General features: G+C 62.6%; 1 protein-coding gene and 1 long non-coding RNA gene across 5 annotated transcripts; one reads left to right on the forward strand and one right to left on the reverse strand.

The window, feature by feature from the left end:
• Nucleotides 1-52: 52 nt before the first annotated feature.
• On the reverse strand, nucleotides 53-11363 carry VPS9D1 (VPS9 domain containing 1). 4 transcript variants are annotated; one of them, XM_059903539.1, is made up of 15 exons: nucleotides 11219-11363; nucleotides 9863-9938; nucleotides 8417-8506; nucleotides 7790-7952; nucleotides 6356-6467; nucleotides 6219-6281; nucleotides 5787-5839; nucleotides 5596-5683; nucleotides 5394-5479; nucleotides 4480-4988; nucleotides 3270-3399; nucleotides 2871-3079; nucleotides 2521-2605; nucleotides 1161-1265; nucleotides 53-874 (listed from the first exon to the last, which is right to left on the reverse strand). In XM_059903539.1, exons 1-15 carry the CDS (start codon nucleotides 11315-11317, stop codon nucleotides 781-783), a joined length of 1962 nt encoding a protein of 653 aa, XP_059759522.1. In that variant the 5' UTR covers nucleotides 11318-11363; the 3' UTR covers nucleotides 53-780. The 4 variants fall into 4 exon arrangements, with proteins under 4 accessions (XP_059759522.1, XP_059759521.1, XP_059759520.1 ...); XM_059903538.1 differs by having other exon boundaries at nucleotides 8417-8509; XM_059903537.1 differs by having other exon boundaries at nucleotides 6356-6548; nucleotides 8417-8509.
• On the forward strand, nucleotides 4979-8596 carry LOC132352852 (uncharacterized). Its single transcript, XR_009498894.1, has 3 exons — nucleotides 4979-5699; nucleotides 6180-6562; nucleotides 7797-8596. It is a non-coding gene; the product is annotated as an uncharacterized LOC132352852 (long non-coding RNA).
• Nucleotides 11364-11386: the final 23 nt, after the last annotated feature.

The following is an 11386-nucleotide window of genomic DNA, read 5'->3' on the forward strand; positions in this document are numbered from 1 at the left end:
TGCTGCCCAGGCCTCCGCCTGGCCAGTGGGATGGGGAGCAGGTGAGCCGCGCTGACGGAGACACCAGTGACCTCTTTATTTCCAGCTGGGTCATTGGTTGCCCAGGGGCCTGTAACAGTCAGGGTGGGCAGGTGGTGGGGCTACAGGCAGGTGCCGACCCTTGGGTTCACACCGACCCCGAAGGGGCTGAGTGGGAGTGGGGATTTGCCAGGGGTCTCAGGATGTCCATGCCCATTGCCAAGGGTGGGAGTGTGGCTCAGAGTTCCCACACATGGGCAGGTGCCCTGGGGACACCTGGGTCTCCAGGACAGAGTGGTCAGTGACCAATAAATAAATAGCACAGTCTAAACCCACCTGGGCCCCAGGCCTCTTGTGGGGTGACAGGCTCTCTCCTCGACTCAGACAAGAACCTGGCTCAGGGAGCTCCGCGTGTCACGGGGGATGGGAAGGGAGAGAAGCAGACCTGCCCTCAGTCAGGCCCACGGCCCCCCTGTCCTTGGGCTGGCGGGGCCTGCGGGGCATCAGCGGACTGAGCCGTCGGACTGTGCAGGCCCCAGGGGAGCCCAGTTTCCCTGCACGGGGCCTCTCACAGGTGGGGACAGGAAAGAGAAGGGCCTGGTTCCTGGGAGCTGACTCGGGTCAGCCCCATCCTATCAGGAGCAGAGGGGGCCTCCTTGAGCCCTAGGGGCTGATGTCAGGCGGGGGCGAGAGCCCCACCTCGGCCAGCCCACCGCCCCATGCAGGTGCCTCCGGGCCAGTCCTTGGCCAGCCCGTCCTCTGCTACTTGCCCAGGGCCCGCCGGGGCAGCAGCTCCACGTAGCTCAGGGCGCTCTGCAGTGACGTCAGGCAGTAGCCCTCCTCTCCGATCAGGTACCTGCACGGAGGCGGCACAAGCACCTGTCACTGGAGGGATGCAAGGAGACCCCGACGTTCTGGAAGGGGCACCTGCCCTTGCGGGGCAGAACCTGGATGCTGAGGTCCCATGGGCTGTCAGGGCGCTGGGCTGGGGGACGGCCCACTCCCCAGGCAGACGCTGCTCAGGGGATGGCCCCCTGGCTCCTCTGGGCGGCGTGCTGGGTGAGGGGCAGGGAGAGGGGCCGTGGGCCCCATGCATGGGTGGGAGCACGAGCTCAGCCCCCACGCTGGCCCGAGGCTCCCACCTCTCGTGGATGAACTCCTCCAGGGCTGCACACTCCGACACCAGCTGGGGGAGGCCACTCCTCAGCGCCACAAAGGACAGGATGGGCAGCAGGTCGTCGGCGCCACTGTTGGGGAGACGCAGAGCCGGCCAGGAGGCTCCAGGGACTGGGGGCGCTGCTCAATCCCCACAGCCCTGAAGCCTCCCAGCTTGGTCCCTGGAGCAGCCTTGGGCTTGCTGGATGCTGTCCCTGTGCCCCTCCTGCCCGCCGGCCTCAGGGGGCTGGGGGTGGGCTCGGGTCAGCGTGACAAGAGACCACCTGGGAGCGCCGCGGCCATCCTGAATGGGGACCCTGTGCCGCAGAGCCCAGGGCTGGACCAGGGAGGCCCCACAGTGAAGCTCTCCCGTGAGCTTGCCCGAGCCCGGGGACGGGGTGACGGAGAGGACAGCCCATGTCCCAGGCAGTCTGCTCACTCCTGGGGTCAGGGTCACTCACGTGCCACTCCAGGTACCCCAGACCCTCCGCAAGAGGCACCTAAGTGAGCAAGGGAGGCCCTGGGGGATGCTCAAAACCCTGGCGAAGGGCCCACGGGCCAGTACTCTGAGCGAGGAGCACGGAGGCAGACTGGTTTGAACCTGATGACCAACCAGGGACTCCTGCCCCCACCTCCCTGGGTGCCACACACCTGCAGGGACACACAGCGCCCCCCCCCCGCTCCTCGGATGTCCTGAGGAGAGAGCTAGCGTGGGGTTGCAGCTGGGACTCAGAAACACTTTCAGTCCTGGGGCCCTTTCACCTGCTGCAACTTTTTCGGAGACCAGATGGTAAAATAGTGATGGTGGCTGGTGAGAGCCAGGTGGGTCCCCCGGCCTGACCCCGCCGCCCACCCAGCCGGCTGCAAGGACAGGTGCTTTCAGGGTGACCCCGGTCTCTGGCATAGGGTGAGGGTTTGCCAGCCCCAGGTGGGCGCCAGGGCCAGGGAAGGAGGCTGCTGGCTACAGGCCGGTCCAGGTGAGGTAAGGCAGGACCCAGGTGGGGAAGACCCCTGCCCGCCTCAGGAGGCTGGGGCAGGGGCGGTGCAGGAACCCCAGGCTGGGGCTCAGCACAGGACCAGGGCGGCTTCCCCAAGTGTGCGCCTGAGGGGGGCCCACGCCACCGGGTTAGCAAAGGGCTGGACCGCGTCGTCAGCACGGTTGGAGCCCGGGGCCTTTGGTGGAAATGGGCCGCACTCTCCCCAAGGAGAAGCAGGGCCAGGCGCCGGGCGGGAACCCGAGGTCCCAGTGCCGGGGCCTGGGGGGAAAGGTTCCCGCTCCCCTGGCCTCTGAAGGCAGCCCCTCCCGCGCCCGGTCCCCACCACAGGCCGCGGCCTCCTGGGACTCACATGGCGGCGATGCCCGGCTGGGGCGCAGCCTCGCGAGCCCGGTGGTAGTCCTCCGCGCAGGCACAGATGACCCGCAGGGCCCGCACTGCGTCGCAGAAGCCAGGCTTTGGGTGAGGGGGTGGGGATCGCGTCCCGGTACGGCCCCGGGCACTGCCCCACCCCCATCGCGTGCAGGGCTGGGCAGAGCCTGGACGATCACCGCTCATGTCCCACGGGACACACCCCCACTGGACAGGAGAAGGGCCTGCCGCTGAGGGATGAAGGCGCAGACTCCAGTCGCCCTCTGGGACGGGACTCTGTCTGATCTGACCCCCTTCTCCCTTTATTCCAACCAAACCGTCCCCCCTCACCAATGCACTCCAGCTTCTTCTGGGGGCAGCTCTCCAGGACCAGCAGCCCTAGCTCCTGGGCGGCGGCACAGTAGGGGTAGGCGCCGGCTGCCGTGGCCTCGGGGTCCCGGGGGAGGAGCTTGGTGGGGACGCCGACGGCCGCCGGGGGCGCGTTCCCGTACAGCTCCATGCTCCTGCTCAGGGCGGCCTCCCGCAGGCGGTGAACGCTCCTGGGACAGAGAGAGGCCAGGCTCAGCGGCCCAGGGCCCCGCCCGGGAGGGGACAGGGGCGGGGCTGGGGAAAGCCGGTCACGCCCCGAACCGTGGGCGGGTGGGCGTGGCACCGCCTGCACACGCGCAACACCTGAGGAGGCCTGGAAGGAAGGCAGCTCAGGGATGCACACACGCGGCGGGGCCGCACCTGTACACGGCCAGCAGCAGGGGCCACAGCGGGGAGAAGAAGGGCTCCTCGATGCAGGCCAGGCAGCGGTCTTTGGAGGCGGCCGTGTTCAGGCCTTCAAAAGCCAGGAGGGTCAGCGAGAGCAGCCTGTCTGCCGGGAGCAGAGCCGGTACAGCGGCACTGTGGGGACAGCTGGGACCTCCAGCCCCGCTGGCAGCCCCTGGAGGCCTCTCCCACCCGCAGCCAACCTGGGGTGCCCAGGAAGGGTTCCCCACCTGCCTGCTCCTCCCCGCTGCCCCAGAGCCAGCCTTGGGATGGGCAGAGCCACAGGTAGCTTCCCGGCTCAGCAGGAGGGGCTCTGCCTGGCCCTGCCTACCCCCACTTCAAACGCTGCGGCCCAGGTCGGTGCAGGGAGTCGGGGCCCTCATCCCTAGGGGTCACAGGGTCATATGCAGCTCCCCCAGGGGGCCAAGGAGACAAGCCTGGGAGGAAGGGCATAAGACAGCTTCTTTCTGAAAAGGGTCTGTACCCCAAACTGTGGCACCCAGAGGAACTTCAGAAGCATATCTGAAGACAAGAAATCTGAGGCCCAGGGAGATGAAGGAACCCGCCCCCCACCGGGGAGGAGGGGGTACTCACCCAGAGTCTCTCAGACAACACGGGCCCCAGACTGCGAGGCCTCTCTCGCTGCTTCTTAGGAAACCCTGACAGCCTTCCTCCTTGGAAGGGACGTGAAGTCCCCTGCCACCCTGGGCCCCTTACGGAACCCACACACTCTTCTCAAAATGGAAAAAGCTAAGAAGATGAGCCGCCACCAGGCCGCACACAGCTAGAGCCCTGGGTTTGGAAGGGCGGGGGTCGGACCTAACGGGGCAGCAAGGACCACCTGGCAGCCAGAGGCTCTGATGGCAGACCCTCCCCCAAACACAAGAGTGAAACGGACCCGGCTGTTCTCCCCGTGTGGCCCCGTGAGGAGACAGCCAGGGATGGAGGCAGACCCTGGCCACTGCCGGCCCCAGCAGCTCTCTGGGGCAGGGTGTGTGCCTCTCTGCTAAACTGGACGCGTGGCCCCAGGGGAGGGCTCTGCAGAGCAGGGCCGGCCTGGATGCCACCCAGAGGAAGCCTCCGCCGGACCGGGCCCATCCCTGGCCTGTGACAAGTTTTCCGAGGGTGCGGGCTTCAGACAGAGCAGTTCCCCCACCGCCCACCCGGCCCGCGCCGCGGGCCTCACCGATGGCGTCGTGTATGTCCTGCACGGTGCCCTTCAGCTGCTCCAGCAACGGCTCCTTCGTTACCCCTGGGGGCTGGGGCTCAGGCTGCCCCCCAGGGCCCCGGCCCCTCCTCTCAGGAGTAGCCAAACACTGTTCCAGGTCCCCGAAGGAGCTGTCCTTGCCCGGCAGGTCGGATGAAGTGTCCGCCAGGGGTGAGGGAGGCCCCGCGGGGCTGCCGTCTGCCCCGCTGTCCGGGTTGCCGGGGTGGGGTGGGGGGATGGAGGCGCTGGCGGAGATGCCGTCTGTGGGCCTTGGGGCTGGGCTGGGCTCCGGGGGGGAGGGCATGCAGTAGAGGCTCTGAGAGGGCCGGAGCCGCCGGCTTCCAGGAGCCAGCAGCCCGTCGGCGTCGGGGGGCAGGGAACGGCAGCCCAGGGCCGAGGCGGCGCCCCTGCTCACGATGGGGTACAGCGCCCGGTACACCGCGCACTGGAGCTTCTTCAGGAGCTGCGAGATGGGGTGGTCGGGGACGCTGTGAGTGGGGGGAGAGGCAGCGTGTGAGGGCAGCCCCGTCGGGCTGGGGCTGCAGTCCCCTCGCTGGGTGACCCGGGGGGCTGAGAAGGCCCGCCGACCCTGCGAGGCCCTTACCCGACCCCCACCCAACGGCCACGTGGCCCCGCCGTGAGGGATTTCAGAGAAGGGACGCACGGACTATTCCTCGTGGCTGAATGTTGCAGGTAAGGCCTGTCCCACCCCTCTGAGAAGCCAAAAGGCCATTCGCGGACAGGCGGCCCCGGGGTCACAGGCGGGGGCCTCCGAGAGAGCCAGCGTGGCCTGCTGCCCGTGCGGTCACCCCAGACCGCCTCGCTCCTCTCTCCTTCTTAATCCTTTCCTCCGCCATCAGCCTGCAGCCGGGGGAGGGGCTGACGGCCGGTACCTGAGCAGGTGGGAAACCAGGCTGGTCACCAGGGACAGGTCCCCTGGGCTCCTCTTGAGCTTGGCCTTCCAGCGCTTTGGCCAGTCCTGCAGGACAGGAGACCTTGGGGGAGAGCCCGCGGGAAGCCCCTCCTCCCAAGCCAAGGCCACGCCCAGGGGCCCAGGCCTCCCTGCGGACGCCCCGCCCCGCCCCGCGCACTCACGTGGTCTTGCTCGTACTCGAGGATGGCGGCGTAGAGGGCCCGCTGCTCCCGGTCCTCGGGGGTCAGGGCAACCTGGCTGCAGAACCTCCTGGGAGAAAGGACAGGTCTGGGGGCCTCAGGGCTGGACAGGCGGGCGCGGGAGTCCCCACCTGGCCCCCCCAGGAGTCCCGGGACCGAAGGCGGAGACGCACCTGTTGGCGGCCTCCTGGAGCCGCAGCCGGCGCTCCTCCATCTTCCTTTGCAGCTGGGGCGGCAGAGTCAAGGCCCTTCTGACGCGGCGTGCACGAACCCCCCGGCGTCCCAGCGCCCTGCCGGACACCGGGCCCTTTGGGATGGGTGGGAGGAGGGGCTGGGCCAGAGGACAGGCCCGCTCAGGGAGGGAAGGCAAGTCCTAGTCGACCTGAGGGGTGGAGAGGAGTCTGTGGGTGCTGGGAGGGGCAGGGTGGCCTGTGTAAAGGCCGGGAGGCGAGAGGAAGCGGGGCTGGGCAGGAACCACCCCCTGAGGACAAGTGTCTCCGAAACTGGAAGAACTCTGTTTCCACACCTGAATCCTGGCATCTTTACTTCCCTGCCCCCTCCCTCAGCTGAAGCCTCTGCACACTAAGGATGGACGGAAAGGATACTGTCTTCTCCCGGGCTTTAGCGATCACCAGGTTCTCCATCATCTGCCGCTGCAGGGACAGGGTCTAGGACGGGAAGGATGGAATAAGGCCTACTTCCCCCACCGCCCTCACTCCAGACCCTCCTGGGCTCCGCTCACCAGGGATGTCTTCTGCATGGCCTGGCTGGGGTCCAGACGGGCCATCCGGGCCTCATAGGCAGCCTTCAGCTTCTGATTCTGCAGGGACGCCTCCTCCAGGGGTGTCAACTCCCTGGAATGGTGACAAGCTGCTGTCCAGGCTCCAGGAAGCCCAGGAACGCTCTGGTCACCTGAGGTCCCTTCCTGACCCTGCCTTGAGACCAGAAGGTGAGGAGGTGGTGATGGGGGCAGGCAGGAATGTAAAGGAGGGAGGAGGTCTGGGGTGGGCGGGAGACACCTGCCTCCCTGAAACATGGCCCTACTGCCTGGATTCCAGACCTTTATACACACCAGTCACATGTGTTTCTTAACAGCCTGAAACTCTTTGAAGGCACCATGTGAGCCAAACAGCGAGATTAGTTTGCAACCCATGAAAGCGGGGTGGGGGTGGGGGGGTGTCTCACAGCTACTCTGTAACAGCCACCAACAGCCCCCTCACCATCAAAACGTCTGGTCCCACGTCTTCCTGCTTTCATGGGTGGGAGGAGTAAGTCATGGGGACACGAGACTATCCTGGGACGGAAGTCTGGTGCCTGGCCCTGCCCCAGAACTGCACATGCAGAGACAGGGTGTAGCTGTGGCTCAAGGCCTGGCAGCAGCAGCAGGAAGAGCCCATCCTCTTGCTTATCCTGCTGGGATTCTGGCATCTTTGTCTCAGTGTCTTTCACCAGTTCTAGAAAATTGCTTTTATCTCTTCAAATAATGCTCCTCTCCCATTTTCTTTCTCATCTTTCTTTGGAATTCCAATAACCCGTTAGACCTTCTATGTGTTTTTGTGTGTGTGAGCTATTCAGGGTATTTTTTAACCTTTTATCCAACTCTCTAATTCTGTCTTTAGCTGTGTCTACTCTGCTCTTTTAAACTTGTCCCCTTCTTTTTGTGTGCATGTGTGTATGTTTACAGGAGAATAAAATTTGTTGTCGTTGTTTCTGATTAGTGTTTAAAAATAATTTCAGTATTTTTAATTTTGTTTCTACTTGGTTCTCATTTGACCCCTATTATAAATTCTATTTGACCCCTATTATAAGTCAGATTTTATAGCTTCTTGTTCCCTGCAGGTATTTTCAAACTTGCTTTTTATTTCTCTAAATACAGAAAGCGTGATTGTATTATAATCTGTGTCCCATAACTCTATCTGAAGACTTTGCAGGTCTGTTTCTGCTACCTACCTCTCGTTTACAGTTTCTTGATTCTTTCTGTGCTTGGTTATCTTTGACTATGTACCACTCATTTTATGAAAGTTGAAGGTGCTTTGCTCCAGAGACAGTTTGCATTTGTTTCTGCCAGGCACCAGGTATTTCCATTCTGGGATCCCTTTTGACTAAATCCACCACGGTTAGCTCACTTTGCCTCCAAACCCAGGCTTAGCCCACCTTCCGTTCTGACCCATCTTACTTCTTAGAGCTTTGTGACTCTACAACCTGAAGCTTCTGGAAGATCTCAGGCGGCAGAAATGGAGAGAGCTTCCCTCCCTCATCTGAGTATACCCGGCGGTGTCGGCTGGTCGGAGAGGGGACGGGAGCAGCCACAGGCATGGCTGGCCTCAGGCATGTTTTCCCTGTAAGACATACGTAGCCAAGGGTCTGCACAGGGGCCTGACATTCCACAAAGGAGATACAGACTTGGGACTTCCCTGGTGGCTCAGTGGTTAAGAATCTGCCTGCCAACGCAGGGGACAAGGGTTCGAGCCCTGGTCCGGGAAGATCCCATGTGCTGTGGAGCAACTAAACCCGTGTGCCACAACTACCGAGCCTGCGCTCTAGAGCCCGCGAGCCACAACTACTGAGCCTGCATGCCTAGAGTCTGTGCTCCGCAACGAAGAGAAGCCACTGCAATGAGAAGCCCGCGCACTGCAACAAAGAATAGCCCCTGCTCACTGCAACTAGAGAAAGCCCGCGCACAGCAACGAAGACCCAACGCGGCCAAAAAATAAATTAATTAATTTAAAAAAAAAAAAAAAAAAAAGGAGATGCAGACTTGGGGGGGGTGATGTCCTAAGAAAGCTTTCTGCCGGACACCCACCAAGTTTGGCAGCTGTCGACTGGGCCCTCTCCAGACACTGCTCAGCCAGCTTCAGCATCTTCGAGGTGTCAGGGGTCACAGTTTCCCCAGCTTCTGGGGAGCAAGCGACAAGAAAGGTGGTCACCATCACCTCTACCGCTAATCAGATTCTTGCTGGGATAGAAACAAAGGTGAGCCCACTCCCTCCTCATCTCTGACCATCTGCCTTGGGTTTACCTCCTGGCCCTGTGTGTGGCTGTCCTGTCCTGTCACCTGGACCATCAGAGCCTTCTCTATAACTAACTGGGCCTTCTCACTGACGGCTTCACTTTACTTACAGCTCCTCCCCCAGGTGGGCCCTGCAGTCAGCATGGCTGTTTCACAGAGACAGTTTCAAAACCCATCTCCCGCCCTCTGGCTGTGTCCACGCTCACCCCTGGTGCGGCTGGAGGACTTCTGTTCTGTACTCCCTCTGGGAATCGCTCCTGTCAGCAAACTCATGGTGTAGGAGCTGCCACCTGACACTCTCCCCTGGACACCAGCAGCCCCGGCTCCTGATCCACCCCTGTTCCCTTCACGGCCGGACCCTCACCACACCCTCGTTCAGCCACGTTACTCCCAGTGCAGTGGCCCTCACCCACTCAGTCCTGCCCTTCTCTCAGGTCTCTCCTCTAGGACGTCCCCTCGCGGCTGCTCCCACCGTGCCCTCCTCTCAGTGCCCGGAGCTCTGCTGAGCTCCCTGGCTCCCCCGGGTGGAGACCCCCACCTCTCCCTGACTGCTGTCGGGCTGCTGGACACCTCGAGCAGAATGTGCTCCTGACGGAGGCCTCAATTCTTCCCTCACGTCTGCTCCTGCTGCCTCCTGCACCCCCCACTCCGGGCAGCTCACCGACCCCTTGGAATGTCTGGTGAGGCCCATCTTTAGAGAACACGCCCCAAGCCCTTCGCTCCTTCCACCGGAGGCAGTCCCACCACTGCTGTCCTCACTGTGGAAGCCTCCTGGAGGATCTGCTCCCATGCCGGCCTCTCCCCACAAAGCCTCCACGAGCTTCGCCTCGTGCCAGAACAACCCCAGGTCCATCCGAAGGACCTGCCGGCCCCAACTGCACCTTCCCCTCTCCAGCCTGCCTACCCTTCTTGTATCTGGCACCCACTCTCACCTCAGGGCCTTTGCAACGCCCTCTGCTGGGACGCTGCCCCCAGCCCTCCACCATCGTGCAGCTCACTCCTCCCTGGACTGGGGTTCAGTGTCCAGTCTTTGGTCATGTCCCAGCCCATCTCCATCCCCTCAGTCACAGCAGCCGTCCCTTCCTGCTCCCTGTCACGCTCATGCTTACTGAGTGCTCAGCCGCCCACCTTCTACTAATGGCCCAGCAGGTAAGACACAGGACAGCCCCAGGCCTGGGGTCCTGGGACCCATCAAAGGCTAAGCTGTCCACAGTCTGCCCGGCCTGGGAGGAGCTGTACCTTTGGAGGTCTCCACTTCTTCTAGCAGCACCTGGGAGATGTAGTGGACGCTCCTCAGGTATTCTGTATATGCCTCCTGTGCCCAGGGAAGAGAAATGGCAGCGGTCAGGCCAGTAGAGGCGCATAATTCCATCATGCCTGCTCAGTGCCCTTGTGGAAACACAGGAACGGTGGTGCCTGCTTATCTGTGAGATACACCTGCAGTGGCCGAGCGGGTTCACTGGTAACTGCTCTGCTGGGGCATGGAGAGTACCCCTCTTCTCTAGACTTGAAGCTGGCATCACGGCCTTTCTCTCCAGCACAGGAAGGAATGGAGGTTCTCTGTCAGTGGGCCAGGGTAAGGAGCCTTGGCAGGTGCTGCCATTCTCCACTCTATGCAACAAGTTCTCTTCCTGTGTAACTCAGGGGCCATTCACTCAGTGGCTTTAAAAAAATATTTCCTGGGAGGTGAATCAGGGAGTGTGTTGTAAATCTCAGAATCACTTTCTGACTCGGATTCTGGGAAACCCTTTCCCGAACCCCAGAGTAAGTATTCCCTGGGCACGCAGCAGTCTGACACTAGAATGTCAGTATTTTCAAGAGGGTGATCGTACCGTCCTGTTCAGGGCTCCCTGACAGAGCTCAGGGCGTTTGGAACCATAGCATGGTGCTTTGCTTTTTGTTTGTTTTGCTGCATCCCCGTTCTCAAATTACCCACCTTTAAGTCTACACCTCAGATAAGGATAAAATGGGTTCCGGGAAGGATTTCTGACTTGTAGGGGCATTTGCTGCCCTAGGATCCCGACTTGGGGAAGGCAGCGGATGGAAGACCGGAATGCCTTTCGGAGGCACCCGCGGCCTCCTCCCCTCCTTGGGCGGCCCGGTGTGACTCAGCCGGCTTTTCCACGCGGTCGCCACCCTTAGGATTAACACTCGTTCTTGGAGACAAGCCACACCCCTCCCCCGCCGGCATTTCCTTCCAAACAAGCTCTGAAGGCGACTGGAAAGCCGCAGCTAACCTCTTATGGATACCGTCCCCTTCGGGAATCTGACTAAAGCTACAGGGCCCGCCCCCAAACTATACAAACACACGGGATTGTCTGCCAGATACACTTTGGAAGGCTGCTTCACGGACCCTCCTGAGTCCCCTTCACAAATGAAAACACCTCGGCTCATATTCCCGACTTGCTGAACAGACGGGAAAACTGAGGGCAGGAGCCGGCGGGAGCTGTCCAAGGTCACGGCCGAAGCCCGAGCCCGCGCCCCGGAGCCTTCGGAGAGGCCTGGAGGCGCCCACCCCGCAGCCCCGCCCTCGCCCACGCCCACCGGGCTGGCCGCGGGTCGGCGACCGCCCCCGCCTCGCCCCGCCCGCCTCACCCGGGGCCGGTTGCCGGTGTCCAGCTCGATGGCCCCGTTGGCCAGCTTCATGGCGCATTGAAGCGGTTTCACCGCGCCGTCCCCGACCGCAGCGGCCATGGCGCCGGCGGGGGAGGCGGTGGCGGCCGAGGGGCGGGGCGGTTGGCCCGGATACCGGAACGCGGCGTG

The sequence above is a fragment of the Balaenoptera ricei genome, chromosome 19, assembly GCF_028023285.1.
Source record: "Balaenoptera ricei isolate mBalRic1 chromosome 19, mBalRic1.hap2, whole genome shotgun sequence".
Lineage (NCBI taxonomy): Eukaryota > Metazoa > Chordata > Mammalia > Artiodactyla > Balaenopteridae > Balaenoptera > Balaenoptera ricei.